Source organism: Lissotriton vulgaris, chromosome 5 (genome assembly GCF_964263255.1).
Source record: "Lissotriton vulgaris chromosome 5, aLisVul1.2, whole genome shotgun sequence".
Classification (NCBI taxonomy): domain Eukaryota; kingdom Metazoa; phylum Chordata; class Amphibia; order Caudata; family Salamandridae; genus Lissotriton; species Lissotriton vulgaris.
Genome location: NC_141693.1, coordinates 895,689,418 through 895,706,874, shown reverse-complemented (window position 1 = coordinate 895,706,874; position 17,457 = coordinate 895,689,418). Strand labels below are relative to the sequence as shown.

At 43.1% G+C, this 17,457-nt stretch overlaps 1 protein-coding gene across 1 annotated transcript in view; it reads left to right on the top strand.

Moving 5' to 3' along the window:
- Window positions 1-17,457, top strand: part of CYP26C1 (cytochrome P450 family 26 subfamily C member 1) — a 118,897-nt gene that overhangs the window by 63,816 nt on the left and 37,624 nt on the right. Inside the window, exons 4-5 of the mRNA XM_086920232.1 lie at window positions 1,084-1,239; window positions 8,023-8,649. Of these exons, the coding sequence (XP_086776358.1) occupies window positions 1,084-1,239; window positions 8,023-8,649 (783 nt within the window). The remainder of the gene's footprint in view (window positions 1-1,083; window positions 1,240-8,022; window positions 8,650-17,457) is intronic.

Here is a 17,457-nt window from a genome sequence, read left to right as displayed (position 1 = left end):
CCCTCGCCGCCGGATCCGGGGCACCGCCGACCCAACGAGGAGCAAGCCCAGATGATGAAGCATGACACCTGAAAGGGTGTGTGAGGGCATTACATCCAACAAAATGGATGCCCAACCGTAGGACTCTACGAGGCCCTACAACATCCTTCATACCACGGGGACACATACTTTCCTTAAGCTTAGGAACAGCCCAGTTTTTTTTGGTAATCACTCATAATCTGAGGGCACGACGGAGGCTGGACCTCCCACTCACTTGGAGTGGTGATTGCCCTTCTTCTAACAGACTTCTCCCTCTTGTTGTAAATTATTGTGGAAAACTAGTCTCTGTTATTGATGGGCCCTCTCATTTTCTTTTAACTGTAATCTTCCCTGTAATCCCAGTAGTCTGATTTAACTCACTATATTTCTCCATCCTAACACTACCCAGATAATGAACGTCCAGGAAAGACCTAGCCAAATATACAGTTATAATTACAATCTTGTGTAAAACAAGCACAAGTACTTGTGGACCAGATCGGTTACTTCATATCACTTCTTGTTCCCAAAAGGACAGATTCTGACATGAGTTGTTGAACAAATATCAGAGGCCTGGTTACTTTTTTCATTTTTATTGAATTCTCAGCATCTCTTTGGCCCTTGGTTCTCTATTAGATGGAGGTGTCGTCTCGCATTCCTCCTCCATGTAGGAAAAGTGAAATCATGTTTAAAGGTTGTTCTTGATGTGTAGTGTATCACAGCCAAGGACAACATTTTATCTATGGCTGCAAAATTTTCAAAATTCCTGAAATGCATGGTGTGCAACATTTGATTTCTCAAAATGTCTCCCTATGCAAGATACAGACAAACCACATTTCACACTGAAAGCATAATATTGTGAAATTGTCATGGAATTTCAGAATTTGAAACAGTTTCACACATACTCACGTATATACTCCAATCTTACACAAAAGGCAACTCCTTGCTTATTGGGAGACTAACATTAGCTTGTTTTGACAGATAATTGGTCTTTCAAATATGTGCTGAGCATTATTATTCCCATACTCGACATGACTTTATAAACTATGTCTTCCTGCTTTTTCGAAGGGGATTAAAGCCCGTAACACCCTGCATGAATACATGGAGAAAGCCATAACCGAAAAACTGCAGAAAAGTGAGTCTGAAGAGTACAGCGATGCTCTGGATTTTATGATCAACAGCGCCAAGGAACAAGGAAAAGAATTTACCATGCAAGAGTTAAAGGTAAACCAGTAAATCACAAGCAAAACATCTCAATGTACTACTCTTGATTATAAAAACATGCAAAGCAGGAAGTTATAAAACTTAAAGGCGATCTGGTGAATGATGTCATAGAAAGTCTCTAAAGCCAAGTAGACATCCTCAAACAAAAGAACATTCAAGAAGGTCTATTGTGCCTAATATTTAAGGATGCAGGACAGGGTAAAGAGATTTTTTTCCACACTTGATGCCGCCTTTAAAGAAAATTCCTTATTTAGTTTCAGGTAGATGGACAGAATTTCAGGAAAATGTAAGAATGCCTCGTCTGGTGTCTCACAGAGTTTTTGTGGTTTTTATTTTTGTAACCATCTAATGATGGGATAGCTCAATTTATGTTTTCATTGAATATGCTCGTTTGCCATTTCAAATACGAAGCTCTGACCTCCAATAGAGCAATTAAAATTGAAGTCAGGTCATTAGAAAAGCTGTCAACTCAATATGGGAGCTCAGAGGGGAAATAGGACAGGGTCGCCCTCCACTCAATCGTAAACCAACAACAAAAACCCTGTACAAAGGGCGAACACTTGTGTCAGTTACTACACTAATAGACCAGTCCAAACGCACTGATAACTATTGCACACCCCCTCAGTTTTGAGGGGAAGAATTCACTGCACTTCGTCCAAAAAGTTTCCAAGTTCAGATTAAAAAAGGCCAATCTTCCTTGACAGGTACACAGAACAACACGCTGTCTGACACATCCAGGTCAGTATCAGGAACCCACACCGTCAGTGTTGGACAAGGTTCTACTTTAAAAAAATGTGCGAGAACGGAATGACACCCCACGGAAACACCACCAACAGGGTAACTGGTATGTAATGTCCAGACAAGCCCCTGTCACATCATCGGTAGCCACTCGATTTTCAAAGAAAGAAAGAAAATAGTGTCCAAAATAAACAATCAAAACGTGTAACAAACAGTGGAAGCAGAGAACATCTGCTAGTGACAAACATTCAACATAGAAAAGTGCATAAAACACAGCATCCAATTCCCTTCACAAACTTTATTCATAGGGAAATGAATGTCTGTTAACAGGATAAAAAGGCTGGTAGCTATTCATGCATACCTTTACCTATTGCCAATGCCGACATGTTTCACTGCCACAGTGATTTTGACAGTTTCATCAGGGCTGCACTATATGCTGCCACTCCACTATTAGACACTTGTTCTGTGTTTAACCAGAGGCAGCCTGTTTGGTCATACCAGCCGCCTGGGGGTGGGGAGGGATGCAGAAATACTCCAACCGTGAGTCTCTGCCTTCACTCAGCTTTAAACAATCGTCAGCTCAAGTAATGAGCACTTCGTCTCCTTCTCTTAGAAAAGCTGCCCAGCAAACATGAAGGTATATATATATATATCTTTCACAACATCCTTTGCGTTGTTTCTCTGCCTCTTAGCGGTGGCGGGCTGCCAGCAAGGTCGCGACCCTTACTACTCCAAACGATCAATCTCTCAGCAAAAAGATTGCGCCGAGCCCCAATTTCATTTCAGCGTGCTTTATTTCATTCAAAAGCTGTGGCAAGCATTACCCCGGCGCGTTTCGGAACCTGGGTTCCTTGTTCATGAGTCAAAGAACGTTTGACATATGTCACATAATATAGTGTGCACAAATTCAACACAATCAACAAAGGACTACATAACTGCAAGGTTTTGTGACTAGCATAGCCACCATTTTGTAATGGTTATTTCACCTCAACAAATACCTATTAAGTCCACTGTTAGAACTGGCTATTTCTGGCTGGCTAGGGCTGACGCCAAAACCAGGCAGAAACCACCATTCTAGTCAGGGCAAGGTAGTCACACGCCAAGATAACCCCTGCTCACCCCCTTGGTAGCTTGGCATGAGCAGACAGGCTTATCCCGGAGGTAATGTGTAAAGCATTTGCGCACGCACACAACAGCAACAACATCCTAGGCACACCACAAAAGGAACTCCACACAAGGTTATATAAAAATAACTTTTGTAAAATGTCAAAACACATCAGATAGTAATCACACAATATACATGGTGCCAACTGGCAAGGGCAATATTCACAAGGGATTATTTACACAGGACAGGGCCACGTGGGCGCCTGTCAGAATCAGCACTTAGTAGAAATAGCACTTCTAGAACATAGAATATAGGGTATAAAATCACTGTAGCACTAATTAGCAAATATAGCACATACCAGTAACCACTGGTAACAGGTAAGTACCACCTACGCAACCCTAACCACCTTAGGAGAATGTCGCGCAGGGAACCAGGAGCTCACTAGGACCACCTGTACTAGAAAGAACAACCACCTAAGTATCACAATACAATTAGGGCTTTAAGCAAGAACATATTACACATGATGCATCACAACATTCAAAGGTGTAGGGAAGGAAAACACATGATGCATAAAACATACATTCAGCGGTGTAAGAACATGCAACATGATGCATCAAAAACACATTCAGAGGTGCAGGGAAGGAAAACACATGATGCATAAAACATACATTCAGCGGTGTAAGAACAAGGCACATGATGCATCAAAAACACATTCAGAGGTGAAATAAAACCATACAATCGCGCAAAACTTACATAAGCCACCACCTGTGGCAGTCCCTAGGCCAACTGGCCTTGTTGGGGCTAGGACTCCCTGTGTCCCAATAGTCAGGCAGGCTGCGCAGGCAGCCAAGAACACAAGCCTAAACGTGGCAACTGCCCCCGAAGTGCTGGGCAGTTGAAAAACACTGATGATGCCAACGTTGGAGCCTCGTGGGCTCAAGAACACAACACTCGTGTCCCCCAAGAACCTCACTGGGCTCTAAACATCATGTGGGCGGTGAGCCCCTCTGGACTCTAAATATAAAATGCCCTCAAGAGCCTCACTGGGCTCCAAATCTAAGTAATGCCTGAGCCCCTCATGGGCTCCTTCACAAATGTAGTGCCTGAGCCCCTCGTGGACTCCTCACCAACTTTGGTGCCTGAGCCCCTCGTGGGCTCCTCGACAAATGGGGCACTGTGAGCCTCTCGGGGCTCGTGAAACAAAGGTGCAGCTTGAGCCTCTCGGGGCTCTCACAAATATGGCCGGTCGGTGGAGTCCCCCCCTCTGGGGGACTCGAGAACAGATATGCCCCCTGAGCCTCCTGGCTCAAACCACCAAGGCCCTCACGCTGGAGGGGAGAGGCGGGCACCGGCAATGTGCCCCGACGTCCTCCTCCTTAGGAATGGACCCCCCAGGCCCCACTCACCGGCTGCTCAGGGGCGCTTGCGGGGATCCGGGTTTTCCAGCAGGCCCCTCTTCTTCTGGGCGGCGGAGCTTCTCCTCATCGCGGGACTCCTCAGGGGCAGCAGGCGGGGCTCCTCTTCCCTCGCAGGAGCCTCGCTAGGACGTCGCCTCTCTGCCTCTTCCCCCGGGTCTTGACTTGCGGCGGGGGCGGGCACCGGCAATGTGCCCCACGCCCCCTCCGCCACTGCTCAGCTCCGTCTCTTCTCCTCCGGGGCTCCCTCAGCACAGGGAAGCCCCGCTACAGGCTGCAACACCCCGGGCCCATCTCCGGTCTCCCTCCATCGCATGGGAGACCGGCAACGTCGCCCAGGCTTCCTTCTCCGGCCGGTGGGCGGGACTTCTGGTCCTTCTCCTGGGCCGTGATTGGCCGGCCAGCAAGCTACTTCCAGGTCATCGCGGGCAGCGCGGCGGCCCATCCAGGCACTGAAGGCGGGGCTGAATTAACCAAGGGGTGGGCTCCCTCGAGTTAAATAATAAAGAAAAATGAAGCGAGGTGGGTACTCGCGTTTCCTCACGCAATCCTGGGCAAGTGTCAGGTGGGCACCGACCTCCAGCAAACAAAGCGCTCCCAAGCGCTATAATCAGGAATAAAGTGCTCCTAGCGCTAAAGGCAGAAATAAAGCGTCACCAGGCGCTAGGGGTGAAAGCAAAGCTCTCCCAGCGCTAGGGACAAGGCAGAGCGCTCCCAAGCGCCACAGGGAACAAAAAGTCCAGCAAAGTCCTTCAGGAGTCCAGGGGCTGGGCAGGGCCCAGAGAGGCAAGCCTTCCCCTGGGACCAAGCAGCAGCACGCCCCTGGTAGCATTCAAGTTAAGAACAAGAACATTTTTTAAGGGGACACAGCACCTTTTTATACTGTCAAATCCCTTTGTCTAGCAGGGTGCAGGCAATGTGAGAACCAGCTACAACTGGTTATAGGGAACTCCTTTCACAGGCCAGGCTAGGGACATCAGACGCACCACAGGGGGTGGAGCCAGCATTGTGTGGGGACAACCCAGCCCCATTCACTACCAGGTGCTATCTCCTCCCACAACTCTAGTTGCAGATGCAGTCATTCAACCAAGGGCTGACTCAGACAACCTCCTGGGGGCTCCCCAGCCCCTGTCACCCTGAAAACAGGCAGTCAATCCACAAGCAGGCCCAGGCACCCTCCTGGAGCCAGGCTACAGCCAATCACACGCCTGGCACAAATTACACAAATATGCTAACTTCTAGAAGTGGCACTTCTACACTAGACACAATCATGCCGCATATATCACTGCGCAGCATTCAATCTCACGAGTTCGCACATACCAAACTCGACCCTGCACTCCCCACACATCAGGAACTACCATGGTCACACATATTCCCCATGCATTCCTATGGGAGGGCAGGTCACTCACCACACATACACAGAGAGCTCACGCACTTTACACTGTACCACAGTGAAAAAGTGCGCAGAGGCCTAAAATCACCAACACCAGGTCACAGAAACAGGCTAGGAAAAAGCAAAAAGTCTCGGGGTGAACCTGCCAAAAGGGCCGGGTCCAACATCCACGTATTGAGCATTTTTAAAATAAAGATGCAACAAGTCACTACTGTAATGAAATTTAAATCAAAACAGTTGCCTTTGAATGGAATTAATAAACATTGAAAAGAAATTCCAAAATATAATACGAAATATACTTAATTTGTATATACAATTTATATTCTCAAAAAGTCCAAAATGGACGTGACTCACATTGATCAATATATATTGTAAGCTCATGGTGAACTTTACGAAAAAGTGAGACTGTTCCGCCCAAGTGGGCAAATAGTTACAATCTCCTAATTTATCAACTCTGACAATTATGCCCCAGTGGGCTAATCTCAAACAAAAAAATTGGGCATTCCAAATATGAACAATTACACCATATCATGTGGTTAGATCTGCAATTCTTCACAACCAGGAATAAGGTCCGTCTCCTATGAAAAAAAGGCCAAATGCACATATCAATAAAATGGTGTCTTACCGAGGATTAAAAACTACACAAACATCTTTTTTTCAGAGGCAACATGATAAATTCAATTAATAGAAAGTTTCTTAACATTTTTTGGGTCAGGCTGGATTTCATCTCAGCCAAGATGAACCGATAGCTCCTCATCTTTGTTGATGCCACCCAGATACATGGTTTTGTACTTAATTATCAAGCTTGATTCTAATGTTCGCAATTCTTGAATCCGTTCGTCCCCACTCAGAGATAGGAATCCTGTCAAGGGCACAAAATCTTAACACACTGGCGTCTTTATTGTGACATTCAGCAAAGTGGCGAGCGATGGGATACTGTCTTACGGGGACAAACACAGAAAAAGCCAGGACTGTCCATGGAATTACAAGACATCTGCAGTGCCCAATTTGAGCCAGTGGTTTCCGGTGCTCAGCACCGGCACTTAATCATCAAAACAGGCGCTTTTCATGAGCACCAGTTAAGGACCCATTAATTTACGGGGAGATTAAATGATTTGCCCAGAATCACAGGAGCAGAGACTCGAACATGGTTCCCCAGCTCCGAAGTCTGCCACCCTGGCCATTACGGCACACCCACTCCCCACTCTCATGGTTAGCAGTTGGTTCTGTTTTAAGTGGCACTAACAGGAGAAATGGGCTGGTTTAACAAATTAACCGCAGGACATCTGTGCACCCTACATCATGACCACATTTTAGCTTCTGTGGGATTTTATTGTAAACCTAGTTAGAGAGCTGCAAAGCTCTGCTTACTAACATCTACCATAAGCAACTGCCACTTAATTTTTTTAATGATTGCTGAAGGGTGTATGCTATATTTTATTAACATGATCACACAACACATTGCCTATTGTTAATGCCAAGCTTGTGCACACTGGAATCTCTGTCAAACTCTGTCTCCTGTGTCATTCCCCTCAAAGTGGTATGGCTCTATTCGCCAAGTGCCTTTTCCCACTCCAGCAATTCTTTCTGCCTCCATTCTCAACATATCATTTCCTGCTCAGTTCATGAACGCTCACCTTCTCTTAAGGGCAATGGAGGTATCTTTCCATAAATGGCTCCCAGGTCTCCTTTTCTTCCTATACTCCCTGGTCAATGCCACCTTATGTCCTTGCATGTATAGAAAAGAGGTCGCGAGTGCCTTCTCCTGCAGATGCATGGACCGTGCCCTCATGCTATGCTGGAAGACAGTACAGGTCTGCATGGCTGCTTATGCTGTGATTCCATTTGGTGGAAGATGATCTGATTCAAAGCTTTTCCAGTGTAATAATACTACTTGACTGTATGCTGGCTTTTCTGGGCTAAAAAAACTGTCTGTCTTTAACCTGCCGTACTAGCTTCTACTTAAGGGCCGTCTACCCAACTTGTTTCATCTAAATATTCCAAAATCTTTGAATCCCTGCAAGATTTGTGCTATTTTGCTTGTGAAAATAGTAAGCATGACAAAAATGTGACCTATTGATAGAATGTGGAATAACATCTCTTGACACTAACACATGGGCATTTCCTTGCAGGAGTCTGCTATTGAACTTATATTTGCGGCTTTCTTCACCACTGCCAGTGCCAGCACCTCCCTGATTCTTCTTCTTTTGAAGCACCCCACAGCTATAGCCCAAATCAGAGAGGAGCTGGTTTCTCATGGATTAAGCAGGCAGTGTCCGTGCCATGTTTCCCCAGTTAGCCCTAAAGGTTCGGCTTACATTCAACCATCGCAAGGAACTGGTTTGAGTGTAGCACAAGACGTGGTAACGGGCGACCACCATCAACCTTCCCTTTTGCATCTGGAAGGGACTCCGATAGAGCAGCCTGAGAAGAACATATCGTGCAATAACGGGGGAAGTCATCTGCAACCTATGGTCAGTGAAAATTTTTTAGCTCCAAAGGAAGAGGAGGAAACAAACAGGAATAATAACTGTAATCAACAGAACAGTGGGCAAGATGGATCAATGCAGTTTTCCAACAGGCAGGAAAGCCTTGCTGTGGCCGAGACATGTGGGCCATCATGCAGATGCCATCTTAGTTTGAGCCTCGAGCAAATAAGCAGCTTGCGTTATCTGGACCATGTAGTGAAAGAAGTCCTTCGGCTGCTCCCGCCAGTCTCAGGAGGCTACAGGACTGCACTGCAGACCTTTGAACTAGATGTAAGTATATTTACCTGGCTTCAGACGTAGACAATTTTTAGGTTTTCATGAAATGTCCATAGTATTCGACTTATGTTCTTGCCTTTTGTGTTTAATTATTTTCAATTTTGTTTCAGGAGTTCCAAGTAGCATTTTTCAGTCCACTTGTTTTTTATTTAAAAAGTAAAGATTGAGAAACGGTATGAACACACCGTAGACATCCACCACCTTCTGGAAAATTTCCTATAACGTTGTTACCACCCATGTAAAAGATGTGAAGTAACATAAACAATGCAGTCTTTGGCACACAGTAACTCTTTTGGCTGCGCTATTTTGCATAAAACTCCTATGTTTTTCTTGAAGTTGTAAAATACACTTAGATCTTTTAATGTGCATGCAGCGATATACATTAATGTGTTTCCCATACCAGAGCACATAAAGGATCAAACAGACACTATATGTATAAGGAGGACATTCAAATAAAGAAAAATGCTACCTACCTGTAGAAACTGTGGCGGCTTAAGACAAGCCACTGCTTTGCTTGTCATTGATGTCTGAACAGTTCAGAAAATGGAAATTGTAAATTGCGACGGAACCAGAGATGGGGATTATACTAAATTGCATTTAGAACGCATATCAAACATGCCTTACTTTTCCATTGCTTTTGGAAATGCCTTGGATAGGTTTCCTGGTGCATTGATTGAGACTGAGCTTCCCTAAGTCGAATGAAGGGCTCATCATCTCATAGGTGATTGAATAGGTAATAAACTCACAGCCCTTATATTCCTTTTTATTCTTGATAGGAATGACATCCAGTGGAGAAGTGCGGCTCACCGGTTAGAGGAGGCAGTCCTTGATGCAGAAGTCAGACCCGGGACCAGGGTTCAATCCCCGACGCAGCAGGGCCTTGAGCTCAAAATGTCCACGGACTCGATAATTCTCGCCTCGGTGCCTACTCGAATTGTGGGTTCACACTCTGGGCAATAGCTTGCTTAATCTCCACTATGGCCCCACCACGATGGGATGCCTGGCCTTCACCTTGGGGATGCCCAGTAGGGGCAATCTCGCAGGGAAAGGCCAGGACGGGTTCCCAAAGCAAGCGCCTTGAGACCTTACGGTGAAAGGCGCTATATAAGAACGTATGATTTACGATTTACGATTTACATAAGAAGAGACCTTGCGGAAAGAACAACGTTGTTTTTCTGCTGTGCCATATTATCGGAGACAGCCTCTCTCCAGGGTTGTAACGCAAAATCCTCCCCCCCCCCCCCCCTCCAGAATGTGATCAGGGGCCCCGGAGTCCCCCATATCTCACAGATATTCATTGACCCTGGCCTAAATTAGGTGCAAATAAAGTGTAGGAGGCCTCTAAAGAGGTAATAGTGGTTGCCCCCCTGCAACGCTGGGAATGCAGGGGCTTGTTACGCCCCTCTCGCTCCCTCTCCGACTCTCCTCTGGCCACTCCTCTTTAAAAGAGATTCCAAGACAAGCCCCAAAACGACTGCCCTGTCATTGGATTGATGGAAGGGGAAGGTAGAAGTAGATTTAAAAAATATATAATTTATGATGTTTTTTTGCACAGATAACCAAACAGCCAGGTGCCTCATTAATAGGCAGAGTAAAGGTTGCACAGTGATGACATTGCTGCTATGTAATGTGCAAGATAAAAAAAATCTAATGGGACTGCATTCGTGTTATTAGTGATCATTCCAGGCATTTATCTCTGTGCTGCACATCATATAGTTTGTGCGGTATACAGAAAAGCTGAAAGGACCACCAGTCCTTAGCCAGATATTCACAGGTGACTCTCATGATCAGCAGAGTTTGGGAAATGAACGAAGCATACATTCTCATATTTACCATACACAGCATGACTCACATGCAAGGAAGAAACAAGATCAAACTGCTCTATGCGTTATTTGACATATAAAGTTTACAGGAACGGCTTGGGGCAGATTACTAAATTGTACATATATTGGTCTCTTAAATAGTACACTGCAATATTCCCATCTGTCATCTTTAGTAGGTCTATTATGGTGCTTTTCAGTTACTTTCAGTAGTACGGTGTCTTGCACTGCCAAACTTGCAGCCCCCGGCAGTCAAAGAGAGCAGTGCAACCGCCTCTGCACCATTGGAGAATTTGTTTTTCCACTAGGCCAACTGTGGATCATCTGAAGACTTCCACATCAAGGCGAGCTCTCTTTGAGCTAATGCTAATACCAGATCTGCAAATCTACATAATTGTAGTTTTCTTTTATTCCGAACATCAGACCTAGTAAGCAGAATTTAAGAGTACAGACTATAACACATCCTGTCAAATGACAAAACAAATCAGTACTTTAGGCACAAAACCCTGTAAAGGAAAGATCTGACCATAGTATGTGCATTGAGTCGCCTCCGTCAGCTTGAAATTTCAGGCATGCGTAGGAAACCGACAGAAACTACATGTGGAGGTGGCTCACCGTGAAGGGAGTGTAGAGTAGAAGATTGTGTAGAATACATGTAAACCTAGTATTTCTGGGTCACATTCTTGGGTACCCCACAACTAGCTGCTGGACAAATAATCACCAAAAGCTTCCACTCAAACCTGCATAAGTGCTTCCAGCGTGACCTCAGTCATATTGAACAAGGCGTGATACAGCTGGGATAACAGCCTTCTTTCCAGAATCCAGTTGTATCAATAAGGTAAATGCTTCATTAATTTGAGGCTCACCAGAAACACAATCCCAAACCTTCTTCTATGTTTTAATCAGTCAACCACAAACCGTGAATTGCCTAGGTGGAATGGCATACGTCTGGTGCACACTCTAAAATGTAGGTAATGTATTGCCCTATACCAAGTATTCCAGTGTTCTTATTACTGTTCATGGCCATGTAATTGCATCTGTTGATTTAACCACTGTATAAAAATCAGTCAAACACCATCGTTGGCAGCCAGTTGTATGTTCTATATTAATATCTGTACGGGTCAGAACCACATCCAGTAGTTGGGGAAGTGGTAGCATTTGCATTCAATTGTGTCCGTATTCAGTTGCCCCTCAATATATACAGACCCTTCGGGGTATCTGTCTCAGCTATCCACCTGGCCACTGACTGATGCTGCGTAGCTAAATTATAGAGCTCCGTGGCTCCCAGTACACCCTCCAGTGGTAAGTGGAGTTTGCATGGAGGACACAGACACCCTGTGTCTGCATCTTCCCCAGAGGAGATTAGTCAATACAGCATCTAAATCTCATCACAAATATTTTGGTAGACTGCTAAATATATATACAAATAAATAGGGGAAGCTGAAATGAGAATATGTCTCCAGAAAGCTCACACTACTGCTAACACCTCCATGAAATTACTAATAATAAGACCAGAATTCATATGGAATATCTGAATACCTAAGCAGTGGTGGGTAGTCTGATCCAAGTTCAGGGTTAAAATAGGCGGTTCACAAATACTGTGTTCTACCAGTGTGATTAAAGAAGACAGAGAAACTATTTCTTTAGTGTGATCCTCATGCATAAGATGTTACCAAATTGAGTGAGAGTATTCATCAATGGTGTTATGTGCTTATCTACATTCCCCAGATATATTAATACATCGTCCACATACAGAGAAATCATATGAATAAATTCTTATATCCAAAATCTCCTATGAACTCCTTCCTGGTAGAGAATGGATGCCAGGGACTCCATCACCGAAGCGAATAGGATCGGACACAAGGGACACCCCGGATGGGCTCTATGACTCATTGACCAAGAGTCTGTTATAGCTTTTCCAGTTCTCAGCCTTGCTATTGGGTTAGTGTACAACAGTCAGATCCATACCACTGTTCCCACTCTGAATTCCAGCATCTTCAATATTTACAGTATTTACAGTTTAAAGTATCAAATCCCTTTTCCATTTCAATAGACACCACAGCCGGAAGGTGTTCTTCAGATGTCATGTCATTCATTACATGAAAAAGATGCATAACATTAGCAAATTTGTCTATGAGACACAAATCCTAATTGGTTTGTGTGAACCAAGCGAGATGATAAATGGGAAATCCTATTTGCTAGTAATTTCCCTAATATCTTACATTATAAATTCAACATCAAGAGCAACTGATATGACATCTGTAAGGGGGGTTTGATATGGTTTAAGGTGAGCTACTATTATATCCTCTCTACTAGTGGGAGATAAGGTAAATGTTCCTGCGCCTCGACAAATATTGACAGCAAACGAGGAGACCTATAAGTGACATAATATTCTGTGGGAAGTCCATCACTGGTAGGACTTTTTCCCAGTGTCTGGTCCCCAATCACCTGTTGGATTTCAGTCAATGTTTTCGGGCATGTCCAGAACATCTAACTGCACATCTGATGATCTGTTCAGTCCCTTCTCAAAAATATTTCATTTCCTTCAGACCCAACAAACCCTCGGGTCATATATCACCATCTTGCCTACTGAATCTTCAGTTGATTCCAATATAGCTGACCATGCGATCAAGGGAGGGGGATGCTTTCGATGTTTTTAAAACTTCTTAATGTTCATAAATCTGTAAACAGCTGGGGTAACTTTTTAAATCCATTCATTCTGTTTTTATGCAAACAAACAGTGACACAGGCGTGATGGGATTTAATCTCGATCATATGATACTCCTTAACAATATCATGATAAACTCTGATAAGATGAACAGTATCTGCATATTAAAGTCTTAAATGTGTCCCTTTCAAAAGCATCCTGGTAAAAAAATCAGCAAATGATAGTGGCACATTTTCATGCAGACTGATGATATAATGTAGCCAGTATCATGGCGTCCATTTTCAAAATAGTGCCAATGTTACTTAACAAACAGCGATTACGGGTAACATGTGTAACAGCAAAGAGGTTTAGTTAAAGGGCTTTCACAGTGAATACCCTCATTTGGCATCTCCCTTGCCCTCATTTGCCTTTCTCACAGTGTTACAGAGAATGTGTCACAGAGAATAACTGCTTTTTTATGGATCCCAGGAGATGCAATCCTTCTTGTCAAACGTAAATCACAATTTAGCTGGTTGTAACAGTCCTGCCTTCACACCTTGTAACCGAAATTTCATCTTAACATGAATCAAAGCTTAGCTCTTTTTTTAGAGTTAATGGTACCATGTGTAGGAACATCAAGTTTTCATGACCATTGAACAGGAGGTTATATTTCCCCCTAAATCCTAGGTGAATCAGTAAATATTAATTTTGATCCAGTACCATTCCTCTCAGGCCCCAGAGGAAAACATTCTTTTGTCCACATATATTGGATTGTTTTTACTATCCAATTCTAGTGTATCCATTATCCAGTTGGCAAAAAAGGGCCAGGATCATCTCTTTCTACCCTTTATTTTGTTTTGACATTCAGCATTTTCTAAGGCTTCTTTCCTGAACGAGAAGGTTTTGTTTACTTTTATCAATTGCTGCATCTTCTTGTTGACATTATTAAGCATGGAGGACACCACGGCTGTTGTCTGACAATATCCTCCTCCACACTGTCATTGATGTTTTATTGTCACTAGTCACATCTCTTCCACTAGGTTTATCAAACTTCCCTTGCAGCCTAAAGAAAGATTTTCTAATCTGCCCCAGCCCTGCCAGAATCAAGTCGATGAAGGCAGGTGTTACTGGGGAATGCTCTATCATTCTGAGTTTGCCATTATTTCCTCATGGGACAAAATTATCTGCCTCTGCTCACTTCCCTCTGCTCCACAATGTTGTCATTTTTCACACCAATGAACCATTCATCACTCATCTTCAAACACTGAGTCTAAAAGGGGCGCAGGTGTGGATGCCTGTCTCTGCTAATGTCTTATGGCTGAACGTACTTCATTAGCACCCATCAAGTCAAGGCCAAGAACTTCCATTGCATGTAGTCTCTCTGTCCTACTACCTTTTGAACCACTAGGATTCTCTCCCTTGTAAATCTATATTTCACCTCCACTTTTTCACCACTAGTGGTCACTGTGAGGTTTAGTAAAATGGGCACTGCCTGGCCCGAGATATCCAGCTAACCCTCATATTCTTCTTTTGTGTTTATAAGGGTCCAGTAGCTCTTCTTCTTCATGGCAAAGTAGTTACACTGTGATTCTGGTCTTTTCTGATAACTGAACTTCAGAAGCGCTACCTCCACATCCGCTTTCTGTGCCTCTGGTCTTATCAGGACAGTTCCACTGTAAAATAGGCACAGAGCACAGTAACCCCAGCAAGGCAGATAGGTTCCCTCCCCTCACTCATCATTCTTACAGGTTATTGGTAAATGCCGGCAGACCTCATCCTCTCCATCTAATTTTGTTTCCTGTGCAATCTACCTCCAACAGGTTCGGTATCACATGATTTAGTATATCACCACTGATTCATAATGACTCCACGGGTTCCCACAAAACCACTGAAAGTAACACATTATTACTAATTGAGATACAAGGGTTAAAAAATGCAGCAATCTTTGCGGATAATAGGCCACCCAAACCACTGCCCCCTATTCCCGTAGTGCTTTTTAAAATGCGGTTAGTGGAGTTCTAATCTAAATTGATTTGGGAAAAAAATCAACAGCTTTTTAAGGTGTGTTAATGCTTTGGAAAACATTGTTTTATTTTTTATTTTTATGGGCTTTTCTTTAAAAGTATCATCCTAGCACATTGAAAGATATGGAGAATCTAAACACTGCACTTTCTCCAGAGAGACATCATGAATTGCAATAAATGCAGTGAGCCTATTGACAGAACGGGTAATTCTTTCCTAACTCCTTGTACCCAGTTTATTGGACCCCTTAAAGGTAAAAAAAGATTTTGGATGAGGTGGTGTCACACATGTATTGGGGCAAGCTTCATCATTGGCTACCTCATCCCGCCATGGTAAGATGGTACTACTGGGCGGACTCAACCTTATTAAGATATATTCTTTTCGTGGCTAGTTCAGGGATCCAATTTACCTTAAACATACTTTAAGGTATACTACAGGTATATTCTGCATCATGTAGTACATCAGGTATGATTAACATGTAAATAAATAAATTACTTGAATTTTAGGGGTACCATGTCCCCATCAACCTTTGAAATTGGCAACATGTTTCTGCCAGCTCTAAGAGTCAGATAACTGGTTAGGGGCATTGCTCATGGCAAAAAGGACTCCTCATTCTAATTATATGAGTGTATGTTAGTATAAATATGTATATATTGGAAAGACTGCAATTTCCTACCGTTCTTTATTTCAATTTTAAGACTTAGGGTACAAACACACAAATGTTTAGACAATAAGATACCATCCATCATGCCCGGGATGGTGGTGATTCGTGGAAAAAGCGTTCAATGACACAGCTTACGTGATACAGTGTTACTGTAATTCACAAGCACAAACAAAATATGCTTATCATATGTGCAGCTTTGTGACAGTCATCATGCATGCCAGTTGTCTTTGCTCACCCTATTTAAGGCTACTCTTTGCTTCATGATCTGGCAGGGGTGGGCCGCTCCCATAGCCACACACTTATATATGGATTATTATGGGTTACCCTCTATTTGTGGAAACATTACAAACTGTGTGCCACCTTTATTTGAAAGAAAACGTATGTTACTAAATCTATAGTCACAAATTGAAATAGCCATAGTCAACAATCCATACGCTACATTTTCTGGTAGCACAGGTACGATTTATCATTAATGCCAGAATACATCCAGCTGATCTAGTGCAGCAATCTGGAGGATCTCAGAATCAGTTTAGAAGTCAAGTACTTACTTCGTCAAGGAGAATGGTCCTGCATAAATACCTATTATCTCCCCTTGTGCCAGCCGACCTCCTGCGTGCTCGAGACGAGGTGCTACTGACAATTGTATGCTTGCGGTGTGATATTTGTGCAGAACTCCATCTATCACAGTGTTACCAATGTGTAGTGTCCGCATTATAAGTCCATTGTCTTTGATTGAGATAATTTTCCAAAGTTGATTTGAGTTCAGTTTACAGTTACTATTTGTGGGTATTAAGAAATAAACCCTAAAAAGGTATTCGTGCCCACAATCTTATATATAAAACACTGGTGCAGATTTTAAACTTACACCGTAAGCTAACATTTGTTAAACCATTTGAGAGGTAAATGAGTATTAGCAAAGCTAGTAGATCTGGCTTTAATGTACTAGTAGATGTAAACACAGATATGCACAAATGTGTACAGACTATTTGTGCCACACCTCTCTTCAACCTGCCTCTTTCTGGACCACCTATGTCTGTACCATATTGCTTTATTCCCTACACTGTTCTGCATGGCATTAGCAGCAGAAGCTTGGTGAATAAAAAAAAAAACAAAGCAACCAGTTTCTCAAGAAGTTTGTATCAAAGGCAACTCTGTGTATTTGTACAGAACAAAAACTCTTGGATATGCCATACCCAAAAATCAAATGATTACAGTGCTCTGTTAACAAATATCTTTGTAGTCCAGTATCCTAATTAAGTTGGAAGCTTGTGTAAATTCTGTCTTATTTAATCAGGCTACCCGGTTATAATTGTTAATTAGTCCAATTGTCTTTAAAATTATGAAATCGACTGAAGAAATCCATTGTCTGATTCAAGCAATCATATATTGCTTTCTAGAAGGCATTTGCTAAAACACATACCTTTCTGCAAGCACAACATTTATAACTAATGTACAAGTACAAAATCTATCATTAACATATATTTCAAAATTGTTTTTTTACAGTAAAGAAACATTAGACAAGATAGCATCATATGTTCATTCGTTTTCATCTAGTTTGAGCGAATGTGCAATTCTTCTCTTGCCTAAAACATGAATTTCATGAACTATCTTAGTCTCTTTATCGGGAGATCCCTATCAAATAAATTTGC